This window comes from Xenopus laevis, chromosome 5L (assembly GCF_017654675.1).
Source record: "Xenopus laevis strain J_2021 chromosome 5L, Xenopus_laevis_v10.1, whole genome shotgun sequence".
Classification (NCBI taxonomy): Eukaryota; Metazoa; Chordata; class Amphibia; order Anura; family Pipidae; genus Xenopus; species Xenopus laevis.
The window spans coordinates 44211671-44237260 of record NC_054379.1 but is presented as its reverse complement, the minus strand read 5'-3'; the positions used below and the strand labels follow the sequence as shown (position 1 = coordinate 44237260).

General features: G+C 38.0%; 1 protein-coding gene across 2 annotated transcripts; it reads left to right on the top strand.

The window, feature by feature from the left end:
- Nucleotides 1–3799: 3799 nt before the first annotated feature.
- Nucleotides 3800–25590, top strand: slc22a2.L (solute carrier family 22 (organic cation transporter), member 2 L homeolog). 2 transcript variants are annotated; one of them, NM_001094204.1, is given in 11 exon segments: nucleotides 3964–4439; nucleotides 7366–7469; nucleotides 10189–10343; nucleotides 13834–14002; nucleotides 16352–16466; nucleotides 16759–16865; nucleotides 20720–20934; nucleotides 22587–22695; nucleotides 23418–23530; nucleotides 24919–25018; nucleotides 25465–25590. In NM_001094204.1, coding segments are annotated over 11 exon segments (1653 nt in total). In that variant the 5' UTR covers nucleotides 3964–4034; the 3' UTR covers nucleotides 25526–25590.

Genomic DNA, 25590 nt, shown 5'->3' with positions numbered 1-25590 from the left:
GAGATGACAGAGCCAGAGTATGTGTGTGTGTATGTGTGTATATATATATATATATATATATATATATATATATATATATATATATATATATATATATATATATATATATATATATATACACATACATACATACATACATACATACATACATACATACATACATACATTCTGTACAGACATACATACATACATATATACACATATACACACATGCACACTGCTATAAGCAGATCTACTAGCTATAATTCATACAGTAGCTATGATCAGTCTTCACCAAATATTCAGCAAATATTTTATCAATAAAACAGTTTATTTACATAACCATCATCTTGCACATTAAAGGAGACATTTCCAGCTTATAATAGCTCTTCCTGGAACCCTGTGAATGTAGAGTCCATCGCTTTTAACAAGTAGTAATTGTTTTATAGTCCAATGCATGAAATGCCATATGCTGATACTGTATGCTCAATGCAGGGTTCCATCCACTCTGCCCGACAAATACATAAATATGTAGTTAGACATCAAATTGATTTCATGAAACATCAAAAGATGTGACTTAAAAAGGATAAATATCATAAAAACAGATACAAATTGTAACCTTTATTTAAACCATGGGAATAAAGAGAATTAACCACTCTTCTCTCTTTGCTTAAAGGGATACTATCATGGGGAATAAAAAATTCCAAAATGAATCAGTTAATAGTGCTGCTCCAGCAGAATTCTGCACTGAAATCCATTTCTCAAAAGAGCAAACAGATTTTTTTTATATTCAATTTTGAAATCTGACATGGGGCTAGATATATTGTCAATTTCCCAGCTGCCCCTGGTCATTTGACTGGTGCCTGCACTTTAGGAGAGAAATGCTTTCTGGTAGGCTGCTGTTTTTCCTTCTCAATGTAACGAATGTGTCTCAGTGGGACATGGGTTTTTACTATTGAGTGTTGTTCTTAGATCTACCAGGCAGCTGTTATCTTGTGTTGGGGAGCTGTTATCTGGTTACCTTCCCATTGTTCTTTTGTTTGGCTGCTGGGGGGGGGGAAAGGGAGGGGGTGATATCACTCCAACTTGCAGTACAGCAGTAAAGAGTGATTGAAGTTTATCAGAGCACAAGTCACATGACTTGGGGCAGCCGGGAAATTGACAAAATGTCTAGCCCCATGTCAGATCTCAAAATTGAATATAAAAAAATCAGTTTGTTCTTTTGAGAAATGGATTTCAGTGCAGAATTCTGCTGGAGCAGCACTATTAACTGATTCATTTCGGAAAAAAATGTTTTTCCCATGACAGTATCCCTTTAAGTTTAACTCACAATCTCCTGCCCTCTTTCGTGGGTAGACCACCTCTAATACATAGAATCTCAGTTGATCAGCAATACACCATTGTCCAAATTAATGGTTGACTTGTGCTGTGATATTCACGATTTAACTTTCTGTGTTGTCTCTCCTAAGTATAGACCGCAACGACCAAAGTTTTGAGCACTGCTCTACTCTTTTTATTTTATCTATCTCATGAGTTTCTGGTTACCTGGAAGAATTCAGACTTTTTCAAGTATCTGGATACTTTGTTTTTGCTCAGCGTTTATTGGTTGATTTTTCGAAACTCTAAGATTAGTGGGAGAAAAACGTTTGACCGGAATATGAATTTCACCTAAAAAGTGGTGGGTTTACTGGTGCAAATTTCCAGACTTTGTTTGTATTGCTGTGAACTGCTGCTTGCATTTTTCACCCATTAACTTTTATTGCAATTTCTTAAAGGAAAACTATACCCCCCAAACAATGTAGCTCTCTATAAAAAGATATTGCATAGAACAGCTCATATGTAAAACTCTGCTTCATTTAAATAAACCATTTTCATAATAATATACTTTTCTAGTAGTATGTGCCATTGGGCAATCATAATTAGAAAATTGCCATTTTAAAAAATAAGGGCCGCACCCTGGGATCATATGATTCACTGTGCACACAAACATACCAAACAAACCCTACAAGTTAGGTCACATGAGCCAATTAACAGACAGAGTTGTGTATTTTGCTTCAACACTTCTTCCTGTTCAGTTAGAGCTGTAGTATTTCTGGTCAGGTGATCTCTGAAGCGGCACACAGACCATCACAAAATGGTGGTTCAAGGCATGAGATGTAAAAGGGCAATATTTACTTAAATATATATACCAGTTTGGCAAGATTCTTTAATATGTCACTTAACATGATATAAACTGTTGCTTAAGTATTCATTTTGGGGGTATAGTTTTCCTTTAAATAATGTATGTAAATGTTCACTTTCCCAACACAATTATTTAGAACATAGCTTGCTGGCAGCTGTCTCTCTGATGTATTCATATATGGGCCGCTTTAAGCTTCTGAGTCAATTAGGGTTGCCACATTTTCAGAAATGATTTACCAGCCAGCGGTGGTGGTGGGGGGTCGATGACAAAGGAGGTGATTTGTGATGTCATGAGGGCAGGGTGATGATGAAATGGGGCAGAGCTATGACATCACACCAGTTTAAGGAGGATCAGAGAAGAGAAAAAGGAAGAATAAGGGGCAGATTCTGGACTGAGTGCAGACTCAAGGTTGTGTGCCATGGGCTGAACTTTAGGGGCAGATTTATCAAAATCTGAGTTTAGAGATTAATAAATAAAAACTCACCCACGTTCTATTCGTTCTTATGGGATTTTTAGAATTGTAGATATCAATGGGTGACAGTTAGAACTCACCATATGATAAAATACGGTTCTAAAAATCCCACAGAAATGAATAGAATGTGGGTGAGTTTTTATTTATTAATCTCTAAACTCACATTTTTATAAATGTGCCCCTTAGTATTACAAATGTACTGGCTCCTATTTGTAATACAGATTGATCTACCCGACCAATATCTGGGCAAAATCCCAAAATATGAATGCGTTCCACATCCGACTGGTTTTAATAAGATACAAAGGACGATCCAATTGTTGGCCTTAGGGCTGATAGAATTTTGATTATTTGGATAAAATGGAGTCTATGGGAGACAGCCTTTCAGTAATTCGGTTCTTTCTGGATAACTGGTTTCCGGATAAAGAATCCTATACCTGTACCACCAATTGAATGAATCTTAACCTGATTGGTCACCTGCAGGCTGAGCAAATCGGAATGGTCTGATCATTCAACCCCTGTGGATTGCATTGGTGGCCTATGATAACCAGATAATGGAATTTTCACATTTGCCAGATATTGGTCTGTTGCCAGGGCCCTATACACTACTCAATAAGCTACTGACTTGGTTTGGAGGGACTTTGAAAAGCTTTTATTGGTCCATACATGGCCAGTTTTAATGCAAGTTTGGAATTTTTCTTGTAGTGTGCTAATTTATTGTGTGCCCGACAATAAATTGCATATTTATATAGATCCATATAATGCATACCACAACTGAAACACCCAGAACCTGAAAAACCCACCTTTTCTTCTTTTATATGGAGAATCCTTTTGCGTAAAAAATCAATGTGGCAGCGCCAGATCATCTGTAATTTTACGTAATTTTAATTGATAAAAGGACATTAATGTTATTAAAACTAAAAGCAGAAGGTTATTATTCCACCAACCCTTTTTAATGTAATTAAATTAGTACAGAGCCAGAATAAAAAAAGCAAAATGAGGACATTCTGTGTCCTTGAACCCTTGAAGGAAACAATGTTTATCATTAGGATTAAAAAGTTCTAATAAAAAGTAATAAAATGTGCTAAATCAAAACTAATGTCTTAGATGGTTTTATATCCAATATTAATCATAATAATTGGTGTTTGGGGTCATTTTACAATTAGAGCGGGTTAAAGCTTTGATTTTATGACTCTCTCGTGTTACTGATTTGTAAGAGCAAACACGAATGTTTAACTTTGTAAAACATTTAATCTCTAGTCAGGATTTCACAGCAGCTGGCAGTATATAATACAATGGGGAGGAATACCAAGCCCTTTCTCTGGAAAATATTTGGGGATTTGAATCAGTTTTTTTTTAATAACAGATTTTATTTTAAATAGATTTATTTTTCTCTAAAGCAAAATGGCAACTTTTGATGACCTGCTGCAACATATTGGGGAGTTTGATGCCTTTCAAAGGCGGATATTTATACTTATGTGTTTCATATCAGCTATGTTTACTCCCATTTACATGGGAATCGTTTTTCTAGGATTTGTACCTGATTATAGGTGTGCCAGTGCTGGCATTCCGGAACTAAGCAATAAGTGTGGATGGACTCTACAAGAGGAGCTTAACTATACCGTTCTAGAAGCAAATGGCTCAACTGATTCTTTCTATTTGAGTCAGTGTTATCAATATGATGTAGACTGGAATAGCACATCTCCGAGCTGCACAAACTCGCCATTGAATATCACTAGCCAACCACCACTTACACGCTGTAAAGATGGCTGGGTCTATAATACTACTGGGTCATCCATTGTGACAGAGGTAAGATGGGATATTGGGGACAGCAATTTTTCATGCTGATTTATTTTGTTTAGCCCTTTCTGTACCAGTGGCTAGGCAGCAATAGAGGATGCCCTTTTTAGCTTTATGCCAGTCATCTTGCTGTTACCAACATATGGACCCTTGGCAACTGCTACCAAAGCTACTAACATCAGTGTTCAAGAGTTTTTATTGCTGTTTTTAATAATACAATTATTTTCTTAAATGTTTGCACTGCAGTTATGGGACTTGTTATCCAGAATGCTCGGAACCTGGGGTTTTCAGGATATGGACAATTAAATAATAAATGATTAAATAATAATTAAATAATTTGGACCTTCATACCTTAAGTCTACTAGAAAATCATGTAAACATTAAAGGGATTCTGTTGTGTTTTTTATGATGTTGTTTTTATTTCTAAATTACACTGTTTACAATAATGCACTCTACAATATGAAATTTTGTTCCTGAACCAGCAAGAGTATTTTTTTTAGTTGTTGGTGTGTAGCCAGCCATCTCAGTCATGTGCTTTCAGAAAGAGCCAGCACTTTAGGATGGAACTGCTTTCTGGCAGGCTGTTGTTTCTCCTACTGAATGTAACTGAATGTGTTGCAGTAGGACCTGGATTTTACTATTGAGTGCTGTTCTTAGCTTTACCAGGCAGCTGTTATCTTGTGTTAGGGAGTTACTATCTGGTTACCTTCCCATTGTTCTCTTGTTAGGCTGCTGGGGGGTAGGGGAAGGAGTGATATCACTCCAATTTGTAGTACAGCAGTAAAGAGTGCCTGAAGTTTATCAGAGCACAAGTCACTGCCCCCATGACTGGGGGCAGCTGGGAAACTGACAATAGGCCCATGTCAGATTTCAAAATTAAATATAAAAAAAGCTGCTTGCTCTTTTGAAAAATGGATGTCAGTGCATAATTCTGCCGGAGCAGCACTATTAACTGATATGTTAAAAAAACACAAAATACATGACAGTATCCCTTTAAATAAATTTAATTTGCTGCTTTTGCTTCCAGTAAGCATTAATTATAACTTAGTTTGGATCAAATACAAGGTACTGTTTTATTATTTCTGAGAAAAAGGGAATCATTTTTAAAAATTTGGATTATTTATTTGGATAAAATGGAATCTATGGGGGACGGATTTTTTAATTTGAAGCTTTCTGGATAACAGATCCCACACCTGTACTACCACTTCCCTTCTCCATTACAGTCCACAATCCCTCCACCCCTTGAGTGCAGAAAATGTCATTATGGTGTTTATAGCGTTATACTCCCAACTATGAAGGCTTTACACTACTTGGCCCAAGCTTATGGAATATACAATGAACACACAATTGCAGTCCTTAGACATTCACCCTCACAGTTAATTCAAGCAACACAGGGGCAAGTTTACAGATGAACTAGTCATGACTCCCATTCATTCACCAGCAAAGAATCTGCCCCAGCAGCTTTAGTGATTTTTATATTTCAGTCTTTGGAATCTTTTACCCACTGTTGTGTAAAATGTTGGCCTTAGTGAGAAGGACCTTCTACTAGTGTCTTCTGAGTGGGGTGAGACGGTACAACCTTTCGCTTTGCAAAAACAAATAAGGAGCCTTTCTCTGTGTCTGGGTTCAAATACACCAGCAGCTTAACAGTTTTGCACAAAAAAAAAACCCAACTGTTGCTGATATTTTAAAAATTTATATCTTAGTAGTCACTTTGTTAAAGAAGAAATCACATTAACTACTTTTATCATGCAAGGGGTTGTTCATTGGTTCTTTAAGTTAGCTTTAAGTTAGTAACTTGAGTTAACTTTTAGTATGTAATAGAATGTAATTCAAAGCAACTTTTCAATTGGCCTTCACGTTTCCTTTTTTATAGTTTTTGAATGATTTGCCTTCACATTCTGACTCTTCTAGCTTTCAAATGGGGGTCACTGACCCCCTTTAAAAAAATGCTTGGTAAGGCTATAAATGTTTTTCTATTTAGACCCTCTCCTATTCATATTCCAGTTTCTTATTTAAATCAATGGATGGTTGCTATGGTAATTTTGACCCTAGCAACCAGCTGGCTGGAACTCCAAATTGGAGAGCTGCTGAATCAAAAGCTAAATAACTCAGAAACCACCATATAAAATGATATAAAAAAATAAGATAAAATGAGAACTAATTGCAAATAATCTCAGAATATGAATCTCTACATCGTACTAAAATTTCATTTAAAGGTGAAAACCCTCTTCCAGTTACTAAATGAATTATCTAAATTGTAGGTTCAAGTAAAAGTAGAGATAAGTCAACCGTAGTAACCCCAATGGGCAGAATATTCTACTCCAAATCCAACTGATCGAACCAGTTTATAACTTCAAGAAATTAATCATTTAGAATGATAAAACAGATTTTCCAAAAAATCTACCTGTAAAAAACGTTGACAGGTTCAAACTCACATCCACAGAGCCATGTTAGGCATTCTCCTTAACCAATATGCCAACTGACCTTTGGCAAAAACACCCTTTATGTAACTTAATAACTATTATCTGCACAAGGATCACTGGCATCTCATCTGAACTGCTTGTGGCCCTGGACAGCAGAATGTGGATGGCCTAAAACTTAAATGCGAATGTGGCAGAAGGGGTATATTTAGGCATTAAAAGGCACAGAACTAATCCTGCTGCGATCTGTCACATACCCCATTGTTGTGAGTAGAGGAATAATTGAAAACACGTTATTTTGGGACATTAGCTGTGAATATCTATATCTATATATATATATAGATAGATATAGATACAGTACGTTGGTTAAAGGGACATGCCTCTTTCCTAATCTGACCTCACTGAATGGCTTTCATGTTCTTGTTCTTTGCTTGATATGTTGTTTTATTATAACAGAAGCATTAACCTACCAACCTTGATTGTTGAAGTTACTTTATGCAATATTCCTGCAGTTTAATCTTGTTTGTGGCGATTCCTGGAAGTTGGATTTGATTCAGTCATGCGTCAACTTGGGATTCTTTATTGGCGGCTTCATCAGTGGATATATTGCAGACCGGTATGTGAACTAATAATATTGTCTTATTACTTGTTCTTTTTTTCGTGTATGGCAAACCCAAACCCCAGGGGAGTGACTGGATCCTTGTCTAGATGTACTCCTCTGCCTGTAACAGCCACCTTTGGCTTTGGGCCTGGCCCTCAGATACTCAGGTGCTGCCAGGACTTACCACATGAGAATCCAGAAACTTCCAAAGGAGCATGCAACTCTATCAAACGTATACTCTGGGAAGGAGCCGGTAAAGAAGGAGCCTGACATAGTCAGACAGGCAGTGTCAGAACCAGATAACAGGAGCAGAATCGTGAGGCAAACCCAAGGTCAAGAACAAGCCAGGGTCAAAACCAGGAAGTCACACAACGGACAGGAGTCAAAAAACAATCACAGGGACCTGAGCACCTAGGAACAAGCACACTTAACTTATAAGAGTCAGTGCAGAGCAGGGGTTATATAGCCAGGCTAATATCTTACACTGATCACCTATGTCCAGATTAGCAATAGGTGCTCTCCTCCCTGCTGTAATCTGAACTCAGAGCTATGAGCGAGCAGGGAGAGAATCAGGCAGGAAGTGATGTTATATCAAGCAAACATGGCAGCTGCTGTCCTAAACAAACAGAGACAGTGTCTAGAGCTGTTAACTCAGGTATGGAAAAGCATTCTAAAGAACAAAAATTACATTCTAGCTTGCACTGTTGTGGTTAATCTATTGACTATAAACTGCCTTGGTAGCTTTCCTTCTCCTTTAAGTATATAGGGGGAGCAAGCTGTTGAGGTTTAGGTGGAGTTGGGTCTCCAGGGACACTAGCTTTCAGTTAAGGGTTTTTTTCTCCTTTAACACTCAAAAAAAGCCCATCTGGCACATTTCTAGTACATTTAGATTTGGAGTTGCAGTCCAGGGCCATGGGCATGCTCAGATCAGCAGTGATCCTCCTGCAGAATAATTTTATACAGGCATATGGAAAGCCCTGAGCACAAACTCCAGATTGCATAGTGATAAGGACATAACCTCCAGTAGCCATAGCTGTAATTTATATCTGAACATTTTTCTTGTTTCTATTTTTAGAAGTAGTGTTTTGGAGAATGAATTTTTGTGTAAATAATTAACTGGTTTGTTGTGCACTGATCTGCCTGCAGATAGAAATGCTGGGGAAGTAATCATTTTCAGTGTTGGTGATGGTTGTCCCTTAAACCTGGTGTTTGATTACAGATAATAATATTTTTTTACCGGCAGGGCTGTATTTCCCCTAAGGGTGTCTGGAGGCCAGCATCTTCTGGTGCCCCCTCCCTCCTATAGTATCGCACGTATGCGCATCCTTTCCCTACCATAGGACTAAGCGCTGAGCTCTGAGCGCTCCAGAATCAGGCAGACTGCCCTTGCGGCTGGGCGAATTGCTGCCCCTTAATTCCAGGAACATTGGGAACATCTGTAATTAAAATGGAAAACAATCATATAGTGGCCAATTTCATGAGGATTTACATTAAGCCCACTAAACTTGGGTGCAGCAGAAACTTTGACCTCATGCCCATCTAATTTATACTTTGTTGCTCTTCCAGAGCTGCACTTTTTTGTATATACAAAGACATCTGGATTCGTTATAGGGCTTCCACCATTTAAAGTGTCTGTACAGAATTTGTCACACTCAGGCCTGGACTGAGATTCAAAATAGGCCCTGGCATTTCAGGTACACAGAGGCCCAAACTGGCCACACAGCAGCCCAAACAGACTCCCACCAGACCAATACACAGTGACTGTCTATGGAAACTTACAGCAGCCCCTCTGGCATTTGCCAGAACCCACAGATTGCCAGTCCGGGCCTGGTCACACTGTTGGGGATTCACTGATTAAGTAAAACATTGAAACAAAATAGGTTGTGTAGTTTGGCTGCTTTTTGGGGCTAATATCTAAGCTGATTTATCATTTTGGGTCATTTGTCCTTTACAGTGATTTTAGAGGTTTCAGAGGGTAGCAGTGTTGGGGATGTACAGGTATATCTTTGTGCAGAAGGGTCAGGGGTTAAAAAAACTGAGCAGCATGATGACCTCACTATGCTTCTTAAATCTGAGGTTATCTCCAGACAGGGGAAACTCCCAACAAATTTAGGCAGGCTGCCCTTCTATGCAGGGATCCCGGTAAACGTCATTTGATTGCTTTGGGCAGACAGGGTATAAAAGAGGATGTTTTAGCAGTACAGTTATGGGACCGTTGTCCAGAATGCCCGGGACCTGGGATTTTCCAAATAAAGGATTTTTCTGAAATTTGGATCTTTACAACTTAAGTCTACTAGAAAATCGTGTAAACATTAAATAAACCCACTAGGCTGGTTTTGCTTCCATCAAAGATTAATAAGTACAAGCCATTGTTTTATTATTACAGAGAAAAAGGAAATAATTTTTACATATGTGAGTATTTGGATAAAATGGGAGACAGCTTTTCCATAATTCAGAACTTTCGGGTTTCTGAATAATGAATCGCATTCCTGTACAAACCTGTGCACTGATAGGTTAAATTAAATAGGCAGTATCTTTTCTTTTGACCAGATTACTGCAGGAGGGAAGCTCATAAAGGAAGGGCACCACTAAACAAGTTGGCTAGCATTACTTAATATAAAACATGGCCATCATAAGTTTTTAACTCATTTTGTGATCACTGGTAAGGTTATGCAGGTCAGGTTCTGATTCACTGATATGAAAGAACAATTGTCTGTGTTTTTCTTCTCCTTAGATTTGGCCGCAAACCATTTCTGATGACTTCTCTCTTAATTACTGCTATCTTTGGAATACTGATGGCGTTTTCTCCCAACTACCCCTTGATTGTGATCTTTCGGTTTATTCAGGGGTTAGTCAGCAAAGGGTGTTGGCTGTCAGGCTATATACTAGGTAAGTAGTTTAGATCATATCTATATTGTTTAAATTAAATGGGTGGTTCACCTTTACATCTACTTTTAGTATGTAATAGAATGGCCAATTCTAAATAATTTTTCCATTGGCCTTCTATATTTTTTCTACTTGTTAAGAAATGTTTTTTAATGATTTGCCTGCTGCTTCTGGCTTTCAAATGGGGTCACCGACCCCAGCAGCCAGAAAACTCTTACTCTTTGTGGCTACAATGTATTTGGTATGACTACTTTTTATTCACTATCTTTCTATCCAGGCCCTCTCCTATTCATGTTCCAGCCTCTTATTTAATTTAGTGTTAGGGCAATTTGGACCCTAGCAACCAGATTGCTTAAATAGCAACCAGGCGTGCTGCATCATAAAAGACTACATAATGCAAAAAACAAAAATAATAAAGTCTGTTATTAAAATTAATGCAAAGTTTCTAGAGTAATTTGCATCCTAGCAACCATTCAGCTGCTGAATAAAAAGCTAAATAACTCAAAAACCACAAATAATAAAAAATTAAATGAAATGGATATTGCAAATTTCTCTACATCATAAAAAAGTTAACTCAAAAGTGAACAACCCCTTTAAGAAGCCAGCCCTGATGTTGCTAGACTAAAAGTTATAGTTCAGACGTATTTGGGTGGAGCAAGTCAGTTATGGAAGCTTTGTGTTTCCTTTAAAACCATTAAAATGTCCCTCCGTTTATAAGTATAAAGGTGCACCCAGTCCATTAAACAGGTAACAGGCATTATAGACTCTTCTATTTTGGTTTGGTTTAAAGTGGCCATAGATGCACCGATAATATAGTACGAAAAAAAATTTTGTACGATATTTGGTGCGTGTATGTTGGGAGACGAGACGACCGATATCAGCAGAAGACTTGACTATCTGTAGACTTGGCGATGTCGCTGGCTGGAAATTTTTAGTCAGGAAAGAAGTAAAGCACCTGAACATCAGACATTGTTAGTGCTGATTTGTCACATACAGGTAGAATTCTATTGTTTCTACCTATATATCTGACCATGCAGGGGCGTAACTACAGAGGAAGCAGACCCTGCGGCTGCAGGGGGGCCCATGAGGTAAGGGGCCCCATGAGGCCCTGATTCATACACATTTTCAATAAATATTGGTAAAACAGGTCAACCTCTATACCTTTTGTGGGCCTGAAAAATAATTTGCTGTGGGGCCCAGTAATATTTAGTTACACCACTGATCTGATGATTCAGCTCTGCACATCTGTATTGAAAAGAAATGCTCCAATGGTCTCAGGAAAGACTGTAATTGTTACATCTATGACCACCTTAATTATTAAGCAGAGGAAAAAGTGGGGAAAGCTGCAGAAAGAATGTAGGAAATGTAGAAAGTTGGAAGCATTTATCTATCAGCCTATTTACATATTTTCCTATATACATGAAGGAAAACAATGAACCATGTACAGTCCAAACTACTCTTCTACAAAAGCACCACAATCAAAGATATTCCTTTATTATTCTCTTTATCTGTCCAAGGTTGTTCACTTATTTACAGAATTTACATTCCATAGATAGGTCTTGGGGTAGATTTATTGCAGGATAACCATTGTCTTGGTTCACATCTTTTTCGCTGAAATGCCACATAAAGATTTTTTTTAACCCATAAGGGCTATTCCACACGGGGAGATAGCCACGCGTTTGCGCTTGCGGCGATAAAGCGCCGCGCCAGTCGCCGCGACCGGCGCAGGCGACAGTTTTGTATGGGCGCCTATGTAAAAACGCCTGTGCTAACCACACGAGGCGATGCGCTTTTCAACAGTCGCCTGAAAAAGCCTGGCGAGGCATTTTCAGGCGACTGTTGAAAAGCGCATCGCCTCGTGTGGTTAGCACAGGCGTTTTTACATAGGCGCCCATACAAAACTGTCGCCTGCGCCGGTCGCGGCGCTTTGTCGCCGCGACCGCAAACGCGTGGCTATCTCCCCGTGTGGACTAGCCCTAAAATAGCTGGTTGATAAAGAAATATCTAGAACGAGGTCCTAAAAGCTTTTGTCCTTGCATGGGAAAGGGAAAGAAAAACAGGGATGACTAGAATCTAGTGGCAACTTCCCATTTTAGGGAATTAGCCCTGTCCTGGCAAATTTACGCCTGGCGAAGTGTTTTGAAGTGGGTGAAGCGGTCGCTAGCAAATTTGTGCTGCTTAGGGAATTGCTAACTAGTCAAGCCGGATGTGAAGGCCCCTGAGGGCCCAGAAACATTGCCCTTTTTTATATGTATGGAGCTTAATAAATCATTTTTGACATATTTCAAACAAAAGGTGTGCATCCGGATTTTTTCTTGTGTGGATTCAATATATGGCTGGTATTAAAGGGATGAGCTGGCAACGCTAATAATATATATAGTATATATATATATATATATATATATATATATATATATATATATATATATATATATATATATATATATAGATAGTTCCACAGGTTGCTGGCACTCACGATACAGATGATAGATATGCCTGGGTGCAGAGTAAACAAATAGTCTCTATCCACTGCCAAAAAACATTAGTTCTTTGCAATAAAATAATTTTTAAATAATTATAAGTCCTGAGAGTGCGGAATCTTTTTGCAGCATATATATTTATATATATATATATATATATATATATAGATATATATATATATATATAGATATATATATATATATATATATATATATATATATATATATAGATATATATATATATATAGATATATATATATATATATATATATATATAGATATATATATATATATATATATATATATATAGATATATATATATATATATATATATATATATATATATATATATATAGATATATATATCTATATATATAGATATATATATATATAATACCAAGGAAAGCCGGCACTCTCTAATAGAAAGTTCATATGCCTGGGTGCAGTATCCATAATTTTATCCACAAGAAATCCAAGAAGATCCGCACTCACAGGTCTTACTACTTAAATAAAAATGTTTTTATTGCAGAGCTTACAGGTTAACGTTTCGGCCTCACTTTGAGAAAGGCCTCGGATGAGGCCGAAACATTAGGCTGTAAGCTCTGCAATAAAAAATGTTTATTCTTCCTGACTTCCTGAAGATGGCTCATGTAGCTGAGCCGAAACGTTGAATAAACTACATTTGTTTCTTTCACCAAAGACCTATGAGTGCGGACTGTTTGTTGTTTTGATACTATTGATGTAATGCTCCAGCACCTAGGCATCCATTTTGTGATCTTTGTGCACCGACCGAGCGGTTTATATATATATATATATATATATATATATATATATATATATATATATATATATATATATATATATATATATATATATATATATATATATATATATATATATATATACACTGTATGCAATCTTTTCATTTAATCCTGATACCAATGATTATGCTGGACATACACATTACATTAATGCACACATCGTGCTATAATTAATTACATATTCTGTTTCAGTTGCAGAGTTTGTTGGTTTGGAACACAGAAGGACAGTTGGAATCCTTTACCAGGTTGCATTTACTGTTGGCCTTCTGCTGCTCTCAGGAGTGGCCTATGTCCTCCCACACTGGAGATGGTTGCAGATGACAGTCACAATACCATACTTCCTTTTCTTGGCATATTACTGGTATGAAAAATACCCTAAACCAATGATTCTTAAGGTACAGTCATCATGGAGTTGACTTGTTGAGCAGCATTTTTGTGAATTTACTGTTCAAATCAATATATGAATGTAATGTGATGCAAAGCAGGGTATGATACATTTTAGCTTTGCAACTGACATAATATATATTACAGTCAAACTATGGGTATTCCGTCGCACTGCCTGAGCAAGTATTCCGTGGTGCTTCTATCCACTATGACCTTCCGCTGGTCAATAGTGTTAATATTACTTAGAGAAGTGAGGAGAACATACCAGTTGCAGAGTGCTGCTGCAAGGTGCTTTATTTCTGACTAAATACACACAATGTATATGTATGTAGTCAGAAATAAAGCACCTTGCAGCAGCACTCTGCATCTGGTATGTTCTCCACACTTCTCTAAGTAATTATAATATATATTACATTCAGACAAGCATTGCCCCCCAGAAATAGTTGGCGTTTTGTACAAGGCACGGCACAAGGAAACAGGCACTGCACCAATAATTGCAATTTATTTTCAGGCATACACAGAGGAGCAAATCTGCCACCGACCGGAATATTTGCATTGTCAAGAATACTTTGACATTGACCTCAATATTTACTATTTCTCAGCATACACAGCAGAGTAAAGCAAGCAGTGCAATAATATTTGCAGTTGCCTTCCCCCTTTTCTTTCCCTTTTCCAACTCCCATTTTCTCTCCCTTGTACCATGTACTGTCACATTTTGTTTTATTTTTCTACTTTCAACCACTCTGCTCAAACTATTCCCTTCTTTCTATGTATCCTGTTATGTTTTGGATAGCCGAGGATGAGGAGAGTATAACAGTGCTTTATTAGCAGAGTCATGCAGGCATTACACAACAGTAACTTTCACTTTCACGTTTAAGCTACCAGGAAGTATGCACAGTATAAGTATGAGCACGGTGACATGTACAGGCCATTTGCATAAATACCACATATTCCCCCTAAAGTAGGAAAGCATTTAGGCAAATGTAATAAACAACAACAATGCATCTTAAAGCAATACTATACATTATTCACATCACATAGTCCTGGGTCCATGCAGGTAGTTTTCTGATTCTCTCAGTACGCCTTATAGGTTCACCTACCTCAGACCTATTGCAGTTGACATCAGGAGTAGGAAAATGTCCTTCATCAATTGGAGCAGTAGATGATTTTGTAGGCACATTATTTTGTCATTAAGTTTGATATCTGCAACATGTAACTTAGTGCGCATCTGTCTGCCATGTAATAATTCAGCTGGAGATGATTGGGTTGTTGCATGGCGTGTTGCTCTGTAGTTATGTAGGAACTCTGTTGTAAATACTTTCCAAGATTTCCCAGTAAGATTTGCTGTCTGTAGTGCTTCTTTCAGACTTCTGTTAATCGCTCAATTTCTCCATTTGCTGGTGGGTAATGCACCAAAGATTTCCTATGCACAACATTCCTCTCTCTCAGAAAGGATTCAAACTCATATGAGACAAACTGTGGTCCGTTGTCTGATATTAACTCCTTTGGATTACCTTCTCTGCTGAAACTGTAGACAGAAATGTTATTACTGTAGCTGATGTTATATGAGAAACAATTGCAATTTCTGTCCATTTACTGTAATAGTCTATCAAGGTTATAGAAAATCTGCAGTCTATAGGAGCATCTGTAAAAGGACCGACAATATCAATATCAAGTTTTTCCCATGCTGAATCAGAAAATGGTACTGATTTTACATCTGATCTCAACTTAACTTTGTGTACAACGTTCTTTGCACAGCCCAGTGAAGTGTTGCTTTGTGGTGAAATTTTAGACACTGGCTGTGTGGCAGGCACCGGTGCTTTAGTAATGAGACCATCAACTAATTTTAATTAGTTTAATGCAGCAAAGAGATCCCTTCCAAGTATAGAAGTATCCTTATTCACAATGTAAAAGTCACATTTTGCAGTATTAGACTCAAATTGTACAGTCACTTGCAAGCAACCAAACACAAGGGAAATCACGTGATTTTTTGTCAGAAAACAAGGAAGTAAATTTTTTTCCCTTCCCACCCCTAATTTGCATATGCGGATTCGGTTCGGTATTTGGCCTAATCTTTCACAAAGGATTCGGGGGTTCGGCCGAATCCAAAATAATGGATGTACCTATTATTATTACCTATATTGTAACACAATATAAAGCTAAAATGACTAATGACGCCTGTGTTTTTCAACATAAAAATGAATAAACGATATAAAGAATATCTATAACAGTTCCAGCACTTGATTTGTGGGCTGATACAAAGATTGTATCAGATTATGTGCTATGTAAGTGCAATGGATTTATTATCAATAATTCATTTTCCCAGGTGTATTCCAGAGTCACCCCGCTGGCTCATCACCCAAAATCGAAAGGCAGAAGCCAAAGTCATCATCCACACAATTGCCAAAAAAAATGGGAAAACGGTACCAGACTTTTTAGAGGTAACAGAAAACACACTTTCTGGATTATTTCCAGGATTTGACATCAAATACTTTTTTTTAATATATAAATTTAGTATATTATCAGAGCACCTACTGCTGCACTGGTTCCTAGATACACTCACACACTCTCTCTCTCCTCATACCGTAAGAATTAGTCAACCACATACTGATCAACCTGTACAGATCTGTGGTTATGCAGAACATATGCAACTGATCAGTGGCCGGGTATCAATAGCTATCTAATAGTTTTAATAATACAAACACCTCCATAAACAAATGTATTCATTCACAGAGTCTAACGGCTGATGAAGAAGTCTGTGAAAAGCAAGTTCCGTCTTTCTTGGACTTGGTCAGGACACCTCAGATCAGGAAGCACACTTTGATTCTCATGTACATATGGTAAGTCGTATTATTTGCATGTTACATTGCATAAATGTTCGAAATGAAAGGATTACAAATGTACCAGCACACAAAGAGGACAGGAATCTTCCATTAGGCATTCTGATGGTTTACAACACTTTTTGACCTTGGCTCTGCATATCACCTTACACCGAAAAACTCTAAGTAGCAGTATCCCCCCTTGTTGCAAATAAGTTCAATGAATAGGGTTTTGTAATGAACATAGCACAAACAGGAAAACGGAAGCTACTCCAAGTCCACCCCAAGAAATAACAACTATATTTTTTGTGAATAAAACAACAGGCAAAAAGTATGTTCAGCGCAAGCCCTATCCATTAATCTCATGTTGAACAAATGGATATACTGCCCTTTTAACTCCAGGTGGTTATAGAATCTTAACTGAACCCTGTGTTAAATATTACAACATTTTCTGTGCGGCTGGGTGGCATGCCACCCCTTAATTTATACTGCCCTAGGCCTGGGCCTTTGTGGCCTTGCTTCAAGTCGGAGTCTGGTTATAAACCAGGAAAACTTATCCTGTTGGTATCAGGGCCGGAACTAGGGGTGGGCAGAAGTGGCAGCTGTCTAGGGTGCAATAATAAGGAGTGCTGGGCAGCTACCTTTAAAACTGTCTTCTTCTGCCTACCCATAGTCCGCACCTCTAAGTCTTAATATTTCCCTCTTGACACCCTCCCCTATCTTGCTGCTCACCCTCCCCTCCGTTGCTGTCCCCTCCCTCCGTCACTCACCCCTTCCTGGCCGTCTGTCTTTTCACTCTCCATCGCGAGCCAGGGGTTGGGGCTTTCCGGGGTGGGGCTTGCCGGCCGGGTTGCCTAGGGCACCCAGCAGGCCTGGCCCGGCCCTGGTTGGTAGGGTTGCCACCTGACTGAAGGGCCAATATTTTTTCAAGGAAAGGTAGCAACTCTACCTACAGGTATGTCCCTTTTTCTCTTTAATCTCTAGCTGTTTACACATCTCATCATGTTGCATCATGTTACATGAGAGTCAATATGTTTGAAAGTAAAAAAAAAAACAACAAATATTAAAGAGAAGAATTAATAGGTATGTGAAAGGTATTGAAAGATAGCCATCCATAGCACTGAACATGATGTGAAACTTATGCCACCACCATGTTTATTTTTGGGCACTCATCTCCTATCATACTTGACTTGTGGTGCTCATGTATTCAACCCCATTACAATATTGTGTATAGCAACCATTTGCAGCAATAACAGCTTTTAAGGTGTGGTTCACCTTTAAGTTAACCTTTAGTATGTCATAGAATGGCTAATTCTAAGCAACTTTTCAATTGGTCTCCATTTTTTTTAAATTTTTAAATTATTTGCCTTATTCTTCTGGCTCTTTCCAGCTAAAAAACAAATGTTCTGTAAGGCTACAGATTTCTTGTTATTGCTACTTTTATTGCTCATCTTTCTCTTCAGGCCCTTTCATATTCAATTTTAATATTAATGCATTGTTGCTAGGGAAATTTGCTGAAATTGCAAATAGGAGAGCTGCTATTTAAAAAGCCAAATAACTCAAAAACCAAAAATAATTAAAAATGAAACCCAATTGCAAATTGTCTCAGAATATCACTCTCTACATTATACTAAAAGTTAATTGGAAGTTGAACAACCCCTTTAAGGAGCATGAAAACATTTGGACACTCCACAGTGCTAATAACTGGCATTTTGGCATGTTTTAGAAAAACATTGATACAGAAAATGCCACATTTTGTCCTTAAAGGGGCAGTTCAATCTTAAGTTAACTTCTAGTATGTTATAAAATGGTCAATTCTTAGCAACTTTTTAATAGGCCTCATTTTTATTTTGTACAGTTTTTGAACAATTTGCTTTCTTCTTCTGATTCTTTTGAAATGGTGGTTACTGACCCGGCATCCAAAAAACTATTGTTATTGTTACTTTTTATTAATTATCATTCCATTCAGACTCTCTCCTATTCAGATAGATGCTGAGATTCCAAACTGGAGAGTTGAACAATAAGCTAAATAATTAAAAATTCTAAACACAACCATAAGGCTGTCCCTATGTGCCCCCTAGTGTTCCATAGATGATGACAAACATTTAATTCGATGCATCGAGATTTTTACGGACCATAATCTTCAGTATAGATTCAATAAAATGTTAATTATCAACACTATGCCAGGCATTTTCCTATTATCTTACATACAGAGATTATTATGGCTTTTTAAAATAATTTTATTACACTGTAATCACACTTGGAAAAAAGGACATGCTTGCTAGTAGAAATGCCCTTATAGCACATTGTTTAGCTATGTATAGCTACATTATTCTGGGATTTGTAGTCCAGCAACAGCTGAGTAAAGTGTGGTTGAACAGTGCAGTGCAGCAGTGTTTAGATCCCCTTTAAAGGAACGTTACTTACAAAAATGAGAGTGTTTTAAAGTAATTAAAATATAATATACCTTTGCACTGCACTGGTAAATGTTTATATTAAAAAAGTTTTTAATTAAAGAATGCAATAGTATTCTACAGAGCTTATCCGTTATCCAGTAACGTAACTAGCGGGGGGTGGGCCCGGGTGCGGAACCCCCCCAACCCCTCCGTACGCGATATTCTGACCGGCTTCATCAGTGCACTGGCTTCCAGGGGGGCCAGAGGGGGTGCGGGCCCTGGTCCAATCGTACCCTCTGCTCCCCTGTTAGTTCCGCCACTGCTGTTATCTGCTATGTAAACTTATCCTTTTCTCATTTTTCAGCTTGAATGGCTGCCCCCATGGCTACACAGCAGCTTGTTTATATAAACTATAGTTGTTTTTTTTTTAAACAAACACAACATTTTACCAGTGCAGGGCAAGAGTACATTATATTTTAATTACTTTAAAACACTTTCATTTTTTTGGTACTATTCCTTAAGGCTAGAGCCAGATGAATCGGATCAGAGAAACACAGGCCAAGAATCAGCTTCTCCGCTTCTTCCCTTCTGTCCGATGTGGAACCTCTGCTCCGGTGCAGGCAGATGCGGTGGATGTCAGTGCCGAAACGTGGGATTTTGCATTTCACGCTGAAATCTGACATGTTTGCCTGTACCTGAGCAGAGGTTATGTTTATGGGTACAGGCACATTGGGCAGAAGTGCTGCAGTGGAGGAGCGGATTCTCCCCCTGTGCATGCCAAGATCTGACTTGTTTGGCTATAGCCTTAAAGGGGAAGGAAACCTAGTCAGCGCAAACCCCCCACCCCCCTCCCGTTTGTTGCCCACCCTCCCTCCTCCCCCCTGGCCTACCCGTCCCGCTGGGCAAATGCCCTAACTTGTTACTTACCCTTCTGCGCAGGTCCGTCCAGGGAGTTCACCGACGACATCTTCTTCCACGCGATCTTCTTCCTGCTTTGAACGGCGCATGCGCAGTAGGATCATTTCGCCGGTACGATCTACTGCGCATGCGCGTGACTTTTGGCGCATGCGCAGTAGATCCGTACCGGCGAAATGCTCCTACTGTGCATGCGCCAAAACGCCGTTCACAGCAGGAAGAAGATCGCGTTGAAGAAGATGTCGTCTGTGAACTCCCTGGACTGGACCTGCGCAGAAGGGTAAGTAACAAGTTAGGGGCATTTGCCCAGCGGGACGGGTAGGCGGGAGGGGGGGAGGAGGGAGGGTGGGCAACAAACGGGAGGGGGGGTGGGGGGTTTGCGCCGACTTGGTTTCCTTCCACTTTAAGGTAGGTTAATATGCTTTATTGCCCCAATTCATGCACCTGTTACAATGACATGTCACTGTCATATTTTAATATTTTAATATTGTTTCCTATTACAGGCTCTGTCTAAGAGAGTTGTGGTGTTGTACATAAATGTCAAGCAACTGTTTTTCTTTAAAGGTTCACCTGTGCTGTAGTCTATCAAGGCTTAATCATGCACATGGGATCTACTGGTGATAACATTTATTTGGACTTCTTCATCTCTGCCCTGGTTGAATTTCCTTCTGCAATAATAATAATATGCACGGTGGATCGCGTTGGCCGGCGTTGGCCGTGGTTAGTGGGCTGCATCATAACTGGAGTTGCTTGTCTAATTACGACTTTTATTCCACATAGTAAGTTGAAGTGCTGGGTAACACAATGGTTTTAATTGTTTCTAACTTGTGTAACGGGTATGTTCATAACAGAGAAGGGGCATTCAAGACAAGCAACTGCCATCAGCTGCAATCAACCAGCCACAGATCCCCCCTACACCACTGTTAATCTTTCTGTCTCCCTGTTGTGAACCCCTTGCCTACTCACTGATCCTGATTCACAGGGCCAGCTTAAGAGGAGGCTTCAGAGGTATGTGCCTAGGGTCCTAGTGCCCATTCCACTCTTGGCACATGCTTCTTCTGCATACAACTATTTCTGGCCCAGGTTCTTAATAGAGAACAGAAGATCAACAAAAAATTTTCATGCTGAACTGCCCGTGTCGATCTCTAAATTAAGAAATCCAGACAGAACTGTGAAGTGAATGATCAGCCAATCACTAACTAAGGTTGCCACCCGGCCGGTATTTTACCGGCCTAGCCGGTAAAACACCTGACAGGGCCGGGGCCGGTATTACAAATTTACCGGCAATGTAGCTGCCGGTAATTTGTAATACCATTTACAAAATCCCCTGCCCGCCGATGAAAACTTCGTCGGCTTCGGGCGGTGGCCCTGCCCCTTTTGTGATGCTGTCCCCGTGGCCCCGCCCCTTTTGAGGTGCCCTTCCTCAGCTCCGCCCCTTTCTGCATCATGTCCCGCCCCTTTATTTTCGGCCCCCACCAGTGGCCGGTAATTTTTTTTTTAAAAGGTGGCAACCCTATCACCAACTGCTGTGTCATAGTCCCACCCCTGATGTCACTGACCTGCCCAAGGTCCAGTGCCACCCCTTTTGTATCCTATTTAGATGAATAACAAATATTCCCAGGGATAATAACGTTTATCTCTAGAATTGCTGGAGCTATTCCCCAAAAGTCTTCGGAAGTTGATGTTTTAGACAGTATTAATTTTTCAATTACTGGCCATGCTGTTGCCCTTTAAATTAGGGTCTTTTATCATATTGAGGGGCTCACTCTTTCATTCAGTGACAGATTGTGTCTACAGCAACTTTTATACTAAAAATCTATTTTGCTTACATGGAAAGCCCTAGAACCTTCTACCTTCGCATTCTGGATAAAAATCATCAATAACATTCTTCCAAGCCACAAATTGACATATATCATGTGTGGATGTCCAGACAAATTCAAAAATACTATTTTGCTTTACAATTGAATCTATAAGCACCAGCATTTTAATTTCATTACCTCTGTTTATATCTTAAAAAGAAAACGTATGTGCTGGGTTCTTAATAATTTAGTAATACTGTCAATAGTGTCTTAACAAAGCTTTGGCCAGACACTTTTTCAAAAGGATTTATTATTAAATTATTGAGATGGTGTCGCCACCATTTAATTATAGCCGGATGCTCTTCCATTCCATGTACACCCTAAGCTGTAAATAATTGTATATCAGTCCATTGCTGGACTTCTGCTATAATCTTGTTTGTTTATGTAAAACACAATAAAAATTTGTTTAACTGTAATAAATTATTGGGAACCAAATATATACTTTTTATTTACTGTATTTGTATCCTATCCCTAGTGGGATATAATTGTTGCTAATTGGTCCCTTGCAAAAGTAGGTTCTCTTCCGCTCTGTATAACCCTTATTTCTATTATTTCTGTTTATATCTTCCCAGGATTATCCTGGTTGATAGTTACACTCTCCTGTGTGAGCAGAATGGGAATTACCCTTTCATATGAAATGGTTTGTTTGGTTAATGCAGAGCTCTATCCAACCTTTATAAGGTAAGTACCTCGTACGGCAAAAGTTGTGTTTTCCACAAAATTTTAAATTTTCTAGGGTTTTTGTTTGGTCAAAAATCAAATTTTCAGGTTAAAATAAACTAATGTTTTGAGTTTTTTCTAAAAAATCACACATTTCTCGAGATTTATTATACCCCCACCCTGGAAATAGCTCCAATCCAAAAATACACCATCTTAAACCTGCCAAGGTCATGTAAGAGGTCCCTTGAACCATTTGAAGATGTTAATAGCCTTCATGATCTGCCTGAAAACTCAATACGATTGATTCCAGTTTTTTCCAGCTGAAAACTTGATCAATTCGAGTTTACAGGCTGTTAACCAAAAACTCGCTGATTGGAATTTTTTCCATTCAAGTTTTTTCTTAAATTAGAAACCATTCGAGTTCAATCAAGGTATAAAAAAAAAAAAAAAATTCGACCTTTGATAAATCACCACCAAAATGAATTTATCTTAACCTTGGCAGGATCAAGTATAAATAACTGTTTTTATTATCAGAAAAAAGAAAATAATTATAAAAACAAATAGAATTATTTGCTTATAATGAAGTTTCTTAATAATGGGTGTCCCCATATCTCCCTATCCCACTAGACATAGGACATCCAAAACTGGCAAAAGTGTTAGTTAATACAACTCCTAATGGTGGGTGATTTATTTCCATAAACTTTATCTTGATACCATCATATTTAAGTTTCTTCCTCCTACAGGAATCTCGGCATAATGGTTTGCTCATCACTGTGTGATCTTGGTGGTGTCATTACGCCCTTTATTGTTTACCGATTAGCTGATATTTGGCAAGATCTACCACTTATTGTATTTGGTAAGTCAATAACTAAAGGAATACAAGACTTCATAATATAGGGAATGAATACAATATATATTCTGTATATATATATATATATATATATATATATATATATATATATATATATATATATATATATATATATATATATATATATATATATAAGTTTCAATAGATGATACAACATAGTACAGGTATGGGACATGTTATCCAGAATGCTCAGGACCTGGGGGTATTTGAAAATCGGGTCTTTCTGTAATTTGGATCTTCATACCCTAAGTCTATTAGAAAATCATGTAAAGGTTAAAAAAACCAATAGGCTGGATTTGCCTTCAATAATGATTAATTATATCTTAGTTTGGATCAAGTACAATGTATTGTTTTATTATTACAGAGAAAAAGGAAATTATTTTTAAAAATTGGATTATTTGGATAAAATGGAGTCTATGGGAGACATACGGAGCTTTCTGGATAATGGGTTTCTGGATAACAGATCCTATACTATAGGCATAACTTATATACTCAGAAACAGTGTGCAGTGCATAGTAATCACCTATAGATGTCATCTGTTATGATCGGTTCTTAGTGATTTTGAGTAATTTGTGTCATATGACTCACTGAAATGTGTGTAATAAATAATGTTGTAAAATATAAGAATATTAGAAATTCAATTCCTCAATGACTTATAATATCCTTATCTATTACAATAGGAGGTCCATTATTCCCTATATATTAGTTAAACATGTAATCATAATATGGGTGTTAGCAGAGGTTAGGTAAGTGCTCTTAATGAGAGATGCAGTCTGCATATTATTAAAATATTGCTCAAATGTAGGTTGACCTTATTCATAGAATAATAGAATAAAATACTGTACATGAATATTGTATATCAATGGGCAATGTGACCATCATCATCAATGTGACCATCATTTAGGGGCAGATTTACTAAGGGTCGAATTTCGAGGGTTAAAAAACCCTCGAATTCGACCCTCGAAGTAAAATCCTTCGAATTTAAATATCGTATGCAAAGGATTTTAGCGCAAAAGCTTCGATCGAATGATTCGAACGATTTTAAGCGAACGATCGAAGAATTTTAATTCGACCAAAAAAAACTTAGAAAAGTGCTGGGGAAGGTCCCCATAGGCTAACATCGGTCTTTGGTAGCTTTAATCTGGCGAAGTATGAAGTCGAATTTTTTTTTTTTTTTTAAGGTCGAACGATTTTTACTTCGAATCGTTCAAATCATTCGATTCGATCGAAATTGACCAATTCGATGGTAGAAGTACCCAAAAAATTACTTTGAAAATCGAATATTTTTTCATTCGAACTATTCACTCGAGCTTAGTAAATAATAATAAAATAATACCACCCCTTTATGGTCTTTATTTGTTTTGTCTTCATAGCTGTACTTGCAACTGTTTCTGGCATCCTTGTGTACTTTCTCCCAGAAACCAGGGGAAGGGCACTCCCAGAGACTATTGAAGAAGCAGAAAATTTGCATAAGTATGTGGCGACATACATTTGTGTTAATTTATCATCTATCTATCTATCTATCTATCTATCTATCTATCTATCTATCTATCTATCTATCTATCATCTCTCTCTCTCTCTCTCTCTCTCTCTCTCTCTCTCTCTCTGTTTAAAATATTGGAAATTAAAGTACCCATATATAAAATGAATAAATAGAGAAAAATCCAACAAGCAACTGATGACACTCTCCCTAGGAAAAACCTGCTATAGGTTTGTAAGGGCTCATACACACTGCAGACTGTCTGCTTGTAGCACTCATATACAGTATCTGAAGTCTGGTAGGAGACCTGATTGTGCCATAACTTATGTCTTTGCACAAAGCTGTACTTCTGGCCCTACTGCAGCAATTTTGTATCTTCCTCAAAAAAAGGTCCTAATGTGGGTCAAACAACCTGTTTCGCTTCTCTTTTTCTTTTCAGGCAAGTGAAAACAACAAAATTGGCAACAACCTATTCGGAAGTCAGTAAAGTGGACATATGAATGTGTTTTGCTGCTGTAGATGTTTTTTTCTGTTAGTGTAAAACAATAAATTAAACTGAAACTCA